This window comes from Balaenoptera borealis, assembly GCF_965194805.1.
Source record: "Balaenoptera borealis genome assembly, chromosome: 6".
Taxonomy (NCBI): Eukaryota; Metazoa; Chordata; class Mammalia; order Artiodactyla; family Balaenopteridae; genus Balaenoptera; species Balaenoptera borealis.
Genome location: NC_138863.1, coordinates 7802300 through 7817353, shown reverse-complemented (window position 1 = coordinate 7817353; position 15054 = coordinate 7802300). Strand labels below are relative to the sequence as shown.

The following is a 15054-nucleotide window of genomic DNA, read 5'->3' as shown; positions in this document are numbered from 1 at the left end:
TGTACCTCTGGGTGTATGGCAAAATCAAGTGGAAATTCTTTCAGAAGCAAGGTTTCTTCTGCCTAGGCCTCAGATTATTCAGTAACCAGCACGTAAATATAACCAGGCACCCAAGGAAACCATACTCCAAGGGCAAGAGTCATCAGCAGCCACAGACAACAGAAACAGCCCTTCATAAACGTCATCAGATATTGGAATCATTACCATCTGTAAAAAACTACTGTGTTTAAAGAAATAAAAGATAAACTTGAAGATATCTGCAAAGAATAAGAAACTATGAAATGTGACATAGCAAATTAAAAAAGTAATCAAATAAAACTTCTAGAAAGAAACATAACAGTAATGAAATTTAAAACTCAGTGGATGAGGAAAAGTATATATTTGATTAAATATTTTAAAGAGAAGAACCTCAATGGATACATTTAACAGAAGATTGAATAAAGCTGAAGAGAAAATTAACAAACTGGAAGACGGTCAGAAAAAATTATCCAGAGTATAGCATGGAGAGACAATGCAATAGAAAATGCAGAGGGAGAGGGTAAGAGACATAGAGAATAGAGTGAGGTCTAAATAAGTTTAATTAGAGACCTAGAAAGGAGATGAGAGAGAAAATGAGCGAAGGTGAAATTTAAAGATAATGGCTGAGATTTTCCATAACAGTTGAGATACCAAACCACAGATTTACAACCAATGATTGTAAGTAGAATTAAAAAAAAAAAAAATCCAAACTTAGATACATCAAGATGAAACTACAGAAAACCAAAGGGAAAATCTTAAAAGCAGCTAGAGAAAAAGACAGATTATCTTCAAAGGAGCAATAGGCCAACCCTTGACTCCTCATCAAGTATAATTCTGATTATGTTATTCTCATATTTTTCAGTGGCTTTCCATCCCTAAAACGTAAAATACATGCTCTTCAGCATGTCATGTGAGGCCTTTCGTGGTCTGGTCCCTGCAACATATTTAGACACAGAGAACCTTTGTCCTTCTCATTTTACTCTTGATTATGTGCCTTACACATGTCTTCCTTTCTGGAATGCTCTCCATGCCCATCCATCTAGCCAGCTCCTACTCAGCCTTCCCATTTTAGCTCGGGGGTTCACTGTCAAACTCCCTGGCTCCCTTCTCACTGCCTTTGGGCACACTGCTTGCCAGCAGTCACCAACTCCATGTACTTCAGTATTTGTTTGCATTTTGTTTCATTTCTAGTACACGAGTTTCGGAGGACAGAACCAGGGTTATTTGTAGTGCCTGACACTCCACAGATATTCAGAACCTTCATTGAGTTGACGCCAGCATTTCAGGGAGTCCCACGGCCACTTAAGCAATATCTTGATGTAGGTTTTCATGGCTCTTCCCATGATGCTCTGATTCTTGCTTGTGTGGAAAACAGGCTGCCACAGTTAGCACCAGGATCCCTGAATGATGTCTTCGGCTGGCTCTACCCCTTCAGTACTTCCATTTCCTTGGTGAAACTGGAATAACAATATCCACTGTACCTGTTGTATGAAGTTATGGTGTGGATCAAATGAGGTGATGTATGTGAACACACTGTGAACGTTCTGTGGCACCGTACAATTGCAGTAGCTTTATTTCAGGGTGAGAGATTTGCTTGGACTGGCAAACTTGCAGCACAGAAAATGATTCTTTGTTTGTTTGTTTTTCATAGTCACAGGAGACTGTTTCCTTATTTTTTTAAAAATTAATTAATTAATTAATTTTATTTTTGGCTGCGTTGGGTCTTCGTTGCTGCGCCCGGGCTTTCCCTAGTTGTGGTGAGCAGGGGCTACTCTTCGTTGTGGTGCGCATGCTTCTCATTGTGGTGGCTTCTCTTGTTGCAAAGCACGGGCTCTAGGCACTCGGTCTTCACTGGTTGTGGCGTGCGGGCTCAGTAGTTGCGGCTTGAGGGTTCTGGAGCACAGGCTCAGTAGTTGTGGCACACGGGCTTGGTTGCTCGGCGGCATGTGGGATCTTCCCGGACCAGGGCTCAAACCCGTGTCCCCTGCATTGGTAGGCGGATTCTTAGCCACTGTGCCACCAGGGACATCCAGAAAATTATTCGAACATGAATGTTACCTTGCCCTGTGAGGACTTGTGTTGTCATGCCTACATTTCACTGGGGAGAGGGGCCCAGAAAGTAACTTTTCCTCGTTGGTTGATTTTGAGAGATCTGAGGGGAATTGTTTTCATGGACCAATTTATATTACAGTTTTCATTGAGTTCTTGGTGGAAATTGTAAATTTCTGTGACCCTTCATTCAGAGATGAGAAAGCTTGGATTTGTCAGAGTTTGTCACTCTTTTAATTGGAAAGATTGAAACACCTTTTTGCCCAATTCCTTGCTTTTTTCTTCACATTGCCTTTACTTAGTATCACAGTCTAATCATCTGAAAACCTGATGAATTTGTCAAGTGTTAAGAATCATCAGCCTTGTCAGTCCATTGTTTGTGTATGAGAAGGCCAAATCAGAATCATTTTTAAGGAAGTGGCAATGCTAACTCCAGCAAACCATGGTGTTTTACTTTTTGAATGTTTAAAATAGAAGTTTCAGGTAATCTGTATAAAGAGATTAGGATTTTACTGGATTTTCCCTCCTAGAGTGTTGTTTTTGGAGAATATAGTGAGCAGTTGCTTATATTTGTAGTGTGTCCAGTTTTTAGAAAATTCTGTTTTTTAGATGAAGAATTTTGGTAGTCACTAGTTTCTGGACATTTTTAACTGGAAGGGGCCACAGAATGCATGGGGCCGGCTCTGCCTTCAGTACGGCAGACTGAAGGCTGTGGGGAAACATAAACTTTTCCTTCGTTGAGGACTGCCGGCAGCTCTGCCCTCTTCTAGTAATTCATCAGGGAGTTTCATCGTTCTGTGAAAGCATTTTCCCTGATAGTCAATCAAAAGCTCTTTTAACTTAAGCCCCTTTTTTGTACTAAGTCATTCATAGTGATGGAGACGCACTTTGCAGCATCCTTCTCATAAATCTCTCTCAAATCTTGCCTCTGTTCACTGTCACTGCCACTGTCTTAATTTAGATTCTGATTGCGTCTCATCTAGACTGTAACCCCAGCTTCCTAAGCTCTCTGCTACTATTGTCTCTCCACTCTGGAACGCTACCAAATTCATAGCTCTAAAATGTATGTGTCCCTGGCCTTTATAGTGCTTTGTAGGATAGTATCCAGGCTTATCAGTTTCACTGTCTGGACCTGTGTGTTAGGAAGTATGTTCTGCTGAGAGTGGCATTAAATCCTAAAATATCAATGGCTTAAACAAGAAAGTTTATTTCTATCTCACAGAAAAGAAGAACAGAGGTAGGCAGGTCAAGGTGTATAGGTTAGCTCCACAGTCTTCAGTTCTGCTGTGCTGCTGTGCACAGCAGAATGCACTGTTGTCCTGTAGCCTCCAGGACCAAGATGAGTGCTTGAGGTCCAGCTGCCACATCCACATTCCAGCCAGCAAGAAGGAGGAAGAGGGGAAGGCTGTGCCTCCATCCTTTAAATCACAACACTGTAACCTGCATCTTACTGGCTAAAACTTAGACATACAGGCCATGCTTAGTTACAAAAAGACTGAGGAATGTAGTCTTCTAACTAATACTAGCTAAAAAAAAAAAAAAAAAAAAACGGAGTTCTGCTTAGTAGGAAAGAAGAGAATAGATAAACTGGGCAGTAACTAGAATCTCTGCCATAGCACCTATCCCACCTCCCCACCAGTTTTGTTCCTTTCCCCATCCAGTCCCTTCCTGCCCAACACTTGTGTCCTCAACCTGTTAGTAGCTACAATAAATCTCTTACTAATCCTTTACCATGTCAGGCTCTTTCACAGCTCTGGTCCATTGTACAAGTGCTGGCCTTTACCTGGAATGCCCTTCAACATTCTTTCTCCAAAACGTCTGTATATCCTTCAAGCCCAACTCACTTCCTCAGTGAATCTTTCTTATTTCCTTAACACTGACAGCACATTACTTCATACTTGAGGATGTATCAGTGGAAGAGCTTCAGGAACTTAGTAGTTGAAGAGACTTGGGTTTGAATTTCTTCTCTGCAACTTGGGCTGGAAAACTATAAATATGGAAGTTCTTGGCATATAAATTATACTTAGAGCCATAGTGCAGATCTGTCTTCTTGAGTTCCAGATATTCATGTTGAACTGCTTACTCAGTATCATCACTTGAAGATCTCACAGGTGGCCTCTCAAATAGAACCACCTCTGAAGTAGAACCCTTGATTTTCACTGCCTTCTCTAGTCTTTCCTGTGTCAGTAATGCCTCCATCAGCCTAGCTGCAGATGTCAGAAAGCTTGAAGCAATCCTTTATTTCTTACATCTAATAATCCTTAAACTCTCACATCTAATTACCACCAAAGTCTATTAGTTCAACTCCAAAATATCTCTTAAATTGATCCTTTTATTTCCATCTCCAGTGCCTGTATTGTAGCACTATCCTCTCGTGTCTGGACTTTGGCGATAGCTCTTAACTGGTCTCCCAACATCCCCTCTTAGGTTGGCCGAGTCTCAAGTTAGGCAGTCACTTTCTTGAACAAAATCCTTAGCCAGCTTCCTATTGTATGTAGGTTTAAACTCAGGATTCTTAACTTCTGCACGGCCCCATCTGACTCGACTCCTGCTGCCTCTCGTTTGCGTTTGTGGCCGTGGCCGTTCTTGCTCACTGTGCTCCAGCCACAGGGTCTTTCTGTTCCTGATCGTGCCAAGGACTTCCCGCCTCCACCCCTTCCCAAGTACCATTCCCCACTCGGGGTCTTTTGTCCCCTTCCTCCAAGGGCAACTCCTACACACACCATCCTCATATCTCAGCGTAAATGTCACTCGCACACAGGGCCTTTCTCCGACTTCTTAATCTAAATCATATGTTCTCTTCTCTTCCTCCTTGGGAGTGTTCTTTCATTCTTAGCATTCATCACAGTTTATAATTCTATATTTATTGAGCGCTTATTTATTGAATATCACTCCAACATTAAACTGTATGTTCCATAAGGGCTGGGATCATCTTTCTTTTATTCACACTGAATCCTCAATGCCCAGTGCTCAGTAAATACACATGGTATAAATGAAGAAACAAATGATCTTGTGATTAAACAATGCGATAGATTTCTCTCATTAAATTGACAACTTTGCTACTTGGTGTGGCAAGACGTAGTTGTTGGAAACCTGTTAAGGTGATTCACTTTTCTAAACTGGCAGTGTGTTTCTTCACATTCATTGAACGTATCTGTGGTGCTCACCTGTAAGGCTACAAGCTTCAGTTTAATTTATTAGAGTGCATCTTTGTCTGAACAAAGCCTTATTTCTGCCAGGATATCCTTATGAACACAGAACCTGAAAAGGTCATGTGCAAGTGTGATCTCTGAAAATCATAATTGGGCCCACTTGCATGGCTTGCCCTCTTTTTTTGAATGCAACCTGGCATAACCTTTGGAACAGAAGACTTGCTTGTTGTTGGGATGGAATCTGAAGCCATCAGTGACCGTTACAGAAAGCCGCATGCCCAGGATTTGGGCTGTCTTGGAAAAACCTTCACTACCCTGTCTTGATTGCCAGCTCTTGAGACCATAGACTTGAGACTTGAAACTCGGATATCAGATATCTAGGTAGAGTATACTTGTTCATGGTAATTCCAGCCTCCTAATCTTTCCTGAATTACCTGTTCTGTAGAACACATTGGCAAGATATGTTATGGAACTGGTCAACAACTTGTGTGGGTTTTTTTCTCCCTAAGAGTATAAAAGATGTTGTTCTGAAAGCATCTGATGATTTTGGAATCCTGAACTTGGTCTAAAATAAAAGATGAACTTGGATGATGTCCCTCTTTTACAGGGTGATAAAGGGGGTGATCGACAATGGGAAAGTTTTCATTTGTTTTTCTTTTTAGAAAACAGAATTCTGCTTTCAGTGGGCACTACGGTAGGTAGATTTTAGCATAGATGGAAAAGCATACAGTTGATTGTTCTTAAGCCCCAGTAGGTCAGATCATGTCAGTGTTTCCAGAGTACGCCCAGAGTAAAGTTGGCTTTTAGCTGAGCCTTTGCTAAGAGGCAGCCAGTCCTGAAAAGGATTTATTTATTTATTTTGGCCTTGGTAATGTCTAAATGATGATAAGTACAAGTCTCTCTTAGCTAGCTGGAGTGGGTCCCACATGAATTGGTAGTGACCCCTAGAATCCAGAAACTCCAGTAGAGTTGGATAAGAATATTTTGTGGGGGAAATCTAATGTAACACATGAAAATATAAAATATTAAATGTTCAGAAGTTTGTAATTTGCTGCTTTTTTTCATGAGTGGTTTTAATACTTCTGGTCCAGAGCCTAACTCCCTCTTTAGTGGTTTCAGTTTCTTGGGTGAATGTGAATTTTATAAGTTTTTTAAGAAAGGAAATTAAACATTAAAAGACTTTAAGTACTTTACTCTTTATATAATGTCACTAAGAAAAGCCAGGAAAATCAGGGTTGGCTTTTTTATTTGTTTATTTAATAAATATAATCTATTTTCCACCATTTTGTTTGTTATGGCTGTACCAAAGTACTTTTAAAAGTTAACATTTATTTTGATTTTGTTTTATTTCAGCAGATGTGCATAATAAGTTAACCTATCTCTATTCTTCATTGTGGGCTGGGGCAGTGTATAACATTTAGTTATTTTGGCATTTTGACACATAGGCGATTTAGTTTAATTCAGCATAATTTGATGCTCTCCACTTGTATGATGCCTAACATATGAATAACGTTAAATAGATAAAATGTGGCCTGCTGAGTGTGAGCATTACTACAAGTTAGTGACGTAATTGACCTTAGCCAAGTCACCTAACCACTGTGGGCCTGGGTTTCCTTTTCTGTAAAATGAGTAGTTTGGGGTAAATGGTATCCAAGAATCCTTGCAGCTCTGAATTTAAAAATCCCATGAGTCTGTATGCCTAATAGGTATGTGTCTACCTGATTCCTCCTCCTCTTCTTTTCTCTTTTTTTTAAATTAGGAAAAGAGGATGCTGGTGCACCAGTTACAAAAGACGAGAACACCTTCATGTCACAGGACACAAGAGCTTTACCAGAGAAGTCGCTGCAGAGATCAGCAAAGGTCTCTGCCTGTTTTCTTCACTTGTCTGGCTGGTAGCTGAGCTACCTGTTGGAGGCCTCTCATACAATTCAGTTAGGACTGTAGTTGGTCGGTTAATCAGAAAAGTCAGTGGAAGCAGGGAATCATAAAAAGTGAATCTTTTTCATAACTTTAAACATATATTCATTTGTCTGTCTTTGGATGAAGGGCCAAGGCCTTTTCTTTGTGTATGGGTATGTTTATTGAGGTTCTGCATTATCTTTTTCTGCATAAACTGCACTTGTAATGTGACATCTATGATTTCCAGTTTGGTTTATGTAAAGTGGAGTGAGAGGGGCTTCCCTGACAGTCTAGTGGTTAAGACTCCGCGCTTCCACTGCAGGGGGCACGGGTTCGATCCCTGGTCGGGGAAATAAGATCCTGCATGCCATGCGGCACGGCAATAAATGAATGAATGGAGTGAGAATTTAGGTACTGGTGAAGCAATATGAATGTAGACTCCTTCTAGATTTTTAGTTTTTTGCTCCAATTTTTTTTATTGTTGTCACGACCATATCTAATTCAAAAGTAAGTTTTTAATAAGTATTTTTTAGTTTCTCCAAAGTATTTAATTTAGTTATCCAGTAACAAAAGCAATTTGTTTTTTTGCGTAGTTCAATTTTATTTTTTAATTATATATGCTAGGACTTCCCTGGTGGCGCAGTGGTTAAGAATCCACCTGCCAATGCAGGGGACATGGATTTGAGCCCTGGTCCGGGAAGATCCCACATGCCGCGGAGCAACTAAGCCCGTGCGCCACAACTACTGAGCCTGTGCTCTAGAGCCCGCGAGCCACAACTACTGAGCCTGCGTGCCTAGGGCCTGTGCTCTGCAACAAGAGAAACCACTGCAAGGAGAAGCCCGTGCACCACAACAAAGAGTAGCCCCTGCTCGCCACAACTAGAGAAAGCCCTCACGCAACAATGAAGACCCAACACAGCCAAAAATAAATAAAATTAAATCTTTAAAAAAAAGTTATATATGCTAGTGACATTCAGATATGGGATCAAACACAGCTGATCCTCGCTATGCAGATAGCTCCTGGTGGAAGGAGTGGTACAATGACAAAGGATGGAGTATGTGATAGCATGAGGTTTTCCTTTACCAGAGGCATCCGCCAGCACGTGTAACCTGGGAATGCGGCGTTGCCACTCAGTCTAGCAAGTTGGTTAGGAGAGTGTTTCCTGCATATCGACATGAGGAATTTCGAAATTATATTACATATATTTTAGTCTCCCCTGCCAATTGCCCATTCAGTTATCTAGATCTTTATTTTAATAAGCATTTTGAATACTAACCATATACTAGGCAATATGATAGGTGTGAAAGAATATAATGAACGGAAAGATCGAGGGCTGGGTCTGGCTCACAAATTTGTGTTTTGCTTGACCTGTGCAATATTTAAAATTTTTGGCTTAATAGCTTATACAAAAAAAAAAAAAAAAAAAAAAAAGGAGTGTCAGGCTTCTGGCGTCTCTTGACAAAACAAAACATCCAGCAACAGTGGGCCACATTCTTAAATGACTTTGGTCAGAGCTGAGTAGAGGCAACCTCTGTCAGTGGAATTTGTGTTCTGCAATTTGCTGCTGCCCCCCAATGGTGCTCCCTCTCTTGCTATTTTTGGTTTTGGGGTTTATTTGTTTTTGTATAGTTTCTTAATGAATTCAGTCTAAAATTACAAGGCAAAACTTACAGTGTGGTAAAGTCATTTCTGTGACAGCTAACACATGAATCATGAGTAATGTCATGCTGATTTGTATACTTCTTGTTCTGTCGAACATTAAAACGAAAAGCATCAGACAAGATGGCATAGATTCGTTTCTCCTTGCTCCTCCCCCCTAAGCACAGCTACAAATTCTGGACAATAATAAGAAACAACCAAAGGAGAATTCTAAAAGATGAAAAGAGGAAGGCAAACTAGCTAGGGACTCTAGGGCTAGAAGAACAATGTAGTAGCAGGGGACTTTACAAGCCCTCCACCAACAGAAGGGGACCCAGGCCCCGGATTTCTGGATCCCAGCCCCACAATAGGAGGTGGCTCAAGCAGACTCGTTCCTCACTCACATCTAACCGGTGGCCCTCCAACAGCACCAGGCGATCCCAGCAGCACCTGTAAGACAGATCGACTGGGACCTCTGCTGATGGCAAGTGGCCAGGAAAAGGGCTCTCCTTCCCCACCACACCTGAGACTTCTCTCCCTCACCAAGAGATGCCAGGCATCTGGGTGGCCCTGACAACAGGGATCCTGCCACAGAGGTGACCTAGCCCCAGAAGTCTCTTTGTCCCTATGGGCCTGAGACTCCCCTCCCCCACCTAGAGGTAACAGACAGCTGGGGGCACATCAGTAAGGGGGATCCTGCCGCAGCAAGCAGCCCAGCCTGGGAAGCCCCTTTGTCCTCATAAGTATGAGACTCCCCTCCCCCACCCAGAGACACCTGGCATCCAGGTGGCACTAGCAAGGGAGATCCTACCACAAGTATGTGGTCCAGGAAACCTCTTTATCTTCATGGGCCTGAGATGCCCCTCTCCCACCCAGAGATGCTGAGCAGCCAGGTAGCACCAGTCGAAGGGGGTGCCACTACCCCAAAAACCCTAAACGAGAAGCCTCTTTGTCTCTGCATGGACGTGGGCTAGGATGTGTTCCTCATCCACGTTAGAGAGACCAGCCAGGCGCCCAGGCCTCAGGAAGTTCCTTCCAGCCCCTCAGCAGTACCAGCAGAAACTAATGGGAGCCCCAGTGGTACCTTGTCAACCAAACATATCAAAATAGCGTTGCAAAGGCTCTGAAAACTAAATTGTCACTGTAACTACAGCCCACAAAAGTAGTCCGGGACCTGCACACTAACCCTAGACAGGGTGACTGCCTTCTAAAAGACAAGATTTAAATAAGACCTTGAACCTGCTAACATTATAGCCAAAAGGTCCAGGATACATTAGAAAATCACCTTATACCAAGAACCAGGAAAATCGCTATTTGAGTGAGGAACGACAACTAACACCAAGTTAGTTGATGCCAACACCAAGATACTGCAGTTACCTGATAGCGATTTAAAATAGCCATCATAAATATGCTTTAACAGCAATTAAAAATTCTCTTGAAACAAATGAGAAAACTGAAAGTCTCAACAAGGGAATAGAAGTTATAAAAAGGGAACTAAATGGAAATTATAGAACTGAAAAATACAGCAACAAATGAAATACTTGCTGGATGGGCTCAGTAGTAGAGTAGAGGTGACTCAGCACAGAATTATTTAACTTGAGGACCAATCAATAGAATTTACCCAATCCGAACAGAGAGAAAATACATGGAAGAAAAATGACCAGAGCCTCAGGAAGCCGTGGAACAGTAAAAAAAATCCAGCATTCAGATAATTGGAGTCCCAAAAGAAGGATCAAGAGAGTGGGGCTTAAAGAATAGATTCTGCTGGGGACTTCCTTGGTGGTCCAGTGGTAAATAATCCGCCTTCCTATGCAGGGGACGTGGGTTTGATCCCTGGTCGGGGAACTAAGATCCCACGTGCCGTGGGGCAACTAAGCCTGCGTGCCACAAACTACAGAGCCCACATACCCTGGAGCTAGCGCACCACAACTAGAGAGAGAAGAAACCCCGCAGGCCGCAACTAGAGAGAAGCCCGCGTGCCGCAACGAAGAGCCTGTGCCACACGCCGCAACGAAGACCCCGCCTGCCGCAACTAAGACCCCACGCAGCCAAAAAGAAAAAAAGAATACATTGTGCTGACTGGGAACAGGTTAAAAAAACACCTTAGAGATTTTGAGGTCCTAGCAACAGTTGTATAACATTAATGTGTGATGGTATCCATCTGTATGATTATAATTTTCTTCTTTTCTGGTGGACTCAGTAACTTGTGTTTAAGGTTAGAGAATAGTGGTGGCTGAATGGTTCCAGAATTGAGGATTTTTGGAGTAGGTGCAATGGAACAACAAGAGGGGTGAGGCATTTGATGACATACGTAACAGGACTTGAAGTGATGAAACATGGTGTCTCTGGCAGGTAGGAAAGGACTCAAGGCTAAGAGGTAGCTAACAGACATAGAGAGAAGGCAAGGGTCAAGGCACTAGTGGTCTTGATGTGGTGGAAAAGCCCATGGAGGGGCACAGGAGAGTGAGAGAGCTGAATGATGAGTCAGTCCAAGATGATGTGTTTCTCTTGGTAGAAATAGCACGTACTTGTGCTATTGAATTTTTGCCTGGTGAAATGAGAGACTGGGTTTAATCTTGGAAAGAAGGAAGGTTAAAAGGTTTCAGCATTTGAAGGCATAATAAAGGAGTTATTTACGTTTAATAACATTTTAAAATAAACAACTATTGTGTTGTTCACCTGAGATACTGGTATAGTTCATGTGAGAAAAATGTAATGCAGAACAAATACCTGGAGCCGTACTTCCCTGCTGGAGTCTTACATATTTCTTTGAGACATAGGTCTTGGTTTTAAAAGCACTTTCATCTAATTAATCTGTGTATTGCTTAGTTTTCCTTGGGTATATGTGCTCGCTGGCTTCAGTTGTTGCAACTTAAATATAGATAACTCAGTCACAGAGCATCACTGAGAGGTACTTCATTTAGACTTAGAAGAACTGCTGGACCCAGATATTTGACCAAATAACATCCTACTGACTTCTCCCAACTGTTATCCAGTCCTACAGATAAACAGCATTGACTATATCTTTGGTATTTTCAGGTGGTTTACATCTTGGAAAAAAAACATTCCCGTGCAGCGACTGGCTTCCTCAAACTCTTGGCCGATAAGAACAGTGAACTGTTTAGGAAGTATGCCCTGTTTTCTCCCTCGGACCACCGGGTGCCCAGAGTTTATGTACCTCTCAAGGACTGTCCTCAGGACTTTGTGACCCGGCCTAAAGATTATGCCAACACGCTGTTCATCTGCCGCATTGTGGACTGGAGGGAAGACAGCAACTTTGCCCTGGGGTAGGTGGCCTCTGGCGAGAAAAACCACAGATCCCAGACAGAGCTTGGTTTAGGTAGCATTTACGTAAACTTTTTTATGTGTGTATTTTAATTATTATTTCTTCATTAAAGCATACGTACTAGGTGTGGTTCTTCAGAAATCACCCTTAGCTACCACCTCAACTGGCCACCTATAGGTTCCTTGAATTGCCAGGCAATCACCTATTTTGTTTGTTTTTGGTTTTTGGCATAAAACATAAGCACATTCTGAACCTCTGCTTATTTCCTGTTATGTTATGAATCCTGTTTGTACTTGTGAACTTGAAAAGAATTCATTGTATCAAACAATCAGATCCCTCCTTTCAGACACTAGTGTTAAAATGTGTGAAATTCCAGGGGTATTCATGGGACCTCAGTCTCCCATGCTTTAAAATATGAATGTAAAGGTATGTTTGAATGACGTGCTTTTTTGGTATTGATCCTTCAGAGGTTTCACTTATGGCATTAAACATTAAATTACCCTACTGTAAACAGGGAAAGGTACCATGTTTTTAGGGAAGCTTTCAGAAACCAGTCTAACTTAAATATGGATTATATAGCCAGAGAGCACCATGGATAGCCATTTCCTTGTAATCTGAAGAAACTGCTGGACCTAGCTGTTTGATCAAATGCTGTGCCTGTTTCCTTCTTACAATTGGTATTCATTTTGAAAGAGAAGTGGTATAAAGTTTTAGGTATATCTGTAGCCCTTTATTATAGATGGTGTCTGGTTTATGCTTAGGTTTCATTTTAGGAAATGAAAATAAAGGCATACAAGCTAGAAAAATTTGCTCTGACACTACTTTTAGTCTAATTTGGTGACTTGCTTGTTGGTCATCTAACTTGTACAGGATGGACCCTCCTGGGAATGTTCCGTGATTATGAGTGCAGACACTGAATGGATGGCCACAATGTGCTGCTTTGATGAGGTTTATTCTCTGCTTAGCCTTTTATGGTTAGTGAAGTAAACCAAATCAAATCTGTGTGTCCTAATGCAATTTAAGAAATACTATCCTGGGCCACTTTCTCAGTGATATGAAGATCACTGTGATTTAGATGATCTCAGAGCCACTCAGGAACAGTTGCACTTTCTTTTTTGCTCTCAAGTGGTGGGATTGCAATGTCATCATTTTGAAGCCTAACTCATTATCCAAAAGTGACGTCAACCCCTTGAGCCCTAAATAGCCCTTCTCAGCGGCTTGCCAGTTTCTCACCATCCACTCAAAAGGCTCGATAATGGCTGTGCCACCTGGCCCTGGTGATTGTGCCCACCACACTCTGCTTGGCAGTGAAAAGGGAACACTTTCACATCAAGGCAGGAAATCCAGCCTTGTCTTTTATCTGCCTTTCTGTCATATCCCATTGTGTATACTTGATTGGGCTGTTTCCTTAGTTTTTGAGCTGTAAGGGTGTAGTCAGGAAATCTTCACAGAATGAGTTTCTCTTATTACTCAGATGGCCCTTCAGGTGCTTTTTTTAACAGATGCTCCCTTACTTCATCAAGAACTCTTTTCTTGTGGGTAAAGTACAACAATAATCAAAAAAGGAGCCAGGCCTTTGAAGCAGCAAGGACATTCTCTGAATCTAAAGAAAGAATATTTTAAAATAATAACCATATATTAATCATCTATTTTTCAAAATGCAAAAGTTTGAAGATTCTCATACTTAGATGGAAAACTGTGCTTTTTCTCTACCTTTTTACTATAAAGACATTACACATTGTCTTTTATGGAAATAAGCCTTTTAAAATCTTTGTGGAAAAGAGAAAATTTATCTCAAGAAATAAAATGTGGCGGGTTTTCATGATGAAGTTCTCAGCTGACATCTGTCTCGTGAGGGGTGTGTGCTGCAGCTGTTGCCTGTTGGTGGTCGCCTTGCTACTTTGTTCTGGCTATCTGTTACTGATCTTTAGGAGCTGAGGTCACCGTTTCCCAGTCAGAACATGCTGTGCTGTGACCGCTTGGGTTTCGTCTCTCATCTTTGCCAGGTTCTGACCTGGAGCGTGAAGGTAGTACTTGCTCTGGGTATGAATGTGAAAGCATAGAAACCATGCCTAAAAACCAAGTTTAACTGAAGCGCCTTTCTTTTGAATTTCTTCCCTGCTCCAACACTCTACCCTTAAAAATTATTGAACTTCTGCCTATATAATTGCTACTGATTATTCAAGTCCAAAGTCATTTACTTCTTCTGTAGTTAAATTCAGTTCACAAAGACAGGTGTTAATCATATGTGTAAGTCACTGCTGTATTATGTGAGAAATACAAAGGTAAACAAGCTGTGGTTTCTTTATTTAAAGACATGATAACCTAATGCAGAAGGAGTTTACATAAATGTCCTAGGATTAATTTGATTCTAAGAAATGGAATCCTACTTGACCTAATTTAAATAAAAATGGTGATTAATATAAGACATTGGTGGTTCACCTAAAACCCAGGGCAGTAAGCGTAGGCAGGTCTCATGAGGAGCTCAGAACTAACAAGGTGGCAAAGGAGTCACAGCTTCTCTCTCAACCACCCGACCAGTCCAGCCACCACATGGTATCTTTTCTCTACCGCTTTCTGCACATGAGTTGTATTAGTCTGCTTTTCTCTACACAGTAGCCATTTACCTGCTTGATAGCATACATGGCCCCCAAATGGTAGTGCCAGTCCTCTGCAGGTCACACACTGTAGTCTACAGCACAATACAGAATTCCTAGGGTAGAAGATCTTTATTGGTCTATTGAGAGAGTTATTTGCCTAATAGTTTTAAACAGAGGTAGGGGTCCGAGGTCCTGCGATCCACTGCCCCATTATCAGGGACTGGGGGACTCAACTCTCTGGCAAAGAGTGTGGGTAAAGCAGATGGACTGAATGTCCTGTCTCTTTGAGCTCTAGCTGTGGTACAAAGCAGAGTGTTGTAAGCTCTTCCATAGGAATATAATAATTTTCTGGAAGCTTAGAGGAGGTGGATGAAGGGGGAAATCCAGGGTTGCTTCTGGGAGAGTGGAAGC

General features: G+C 41.7%; 1 protein-coding gene across 5 annotated transcripts in view; it reads left to right on the top strand.

Moving 5' to 3' along the window:
- DIS3L2 (DIS3 like 3'-5' exoribonuclease 2) overlaps window positions 1-15054 on the top strand; it is a 370836-nt gene that overhangs the window by 151314 nt on the left and 204468 nt on the right. For all 5 annotated transcript variants that reach the window (XR_014245636.1, XM_082395568.1, XM_082395569.1 and 2 more), the window contains exons 7-8: window positions 6979-7079; window positions 11797-12044. Coding sequence is in view for 4 of the 5 variants with exons in the window: in XM_082395568.1 (XP_082251694.1) it covers window positions 6979-7079; window positions 11797-12044 (349 nt within the window). In the remaining variant the exon portion in view is untranslated. The remainder of the gene's footprint in view (window positions 1-6978; window positions 7080-11796; window positions 12045-15054) is intronic.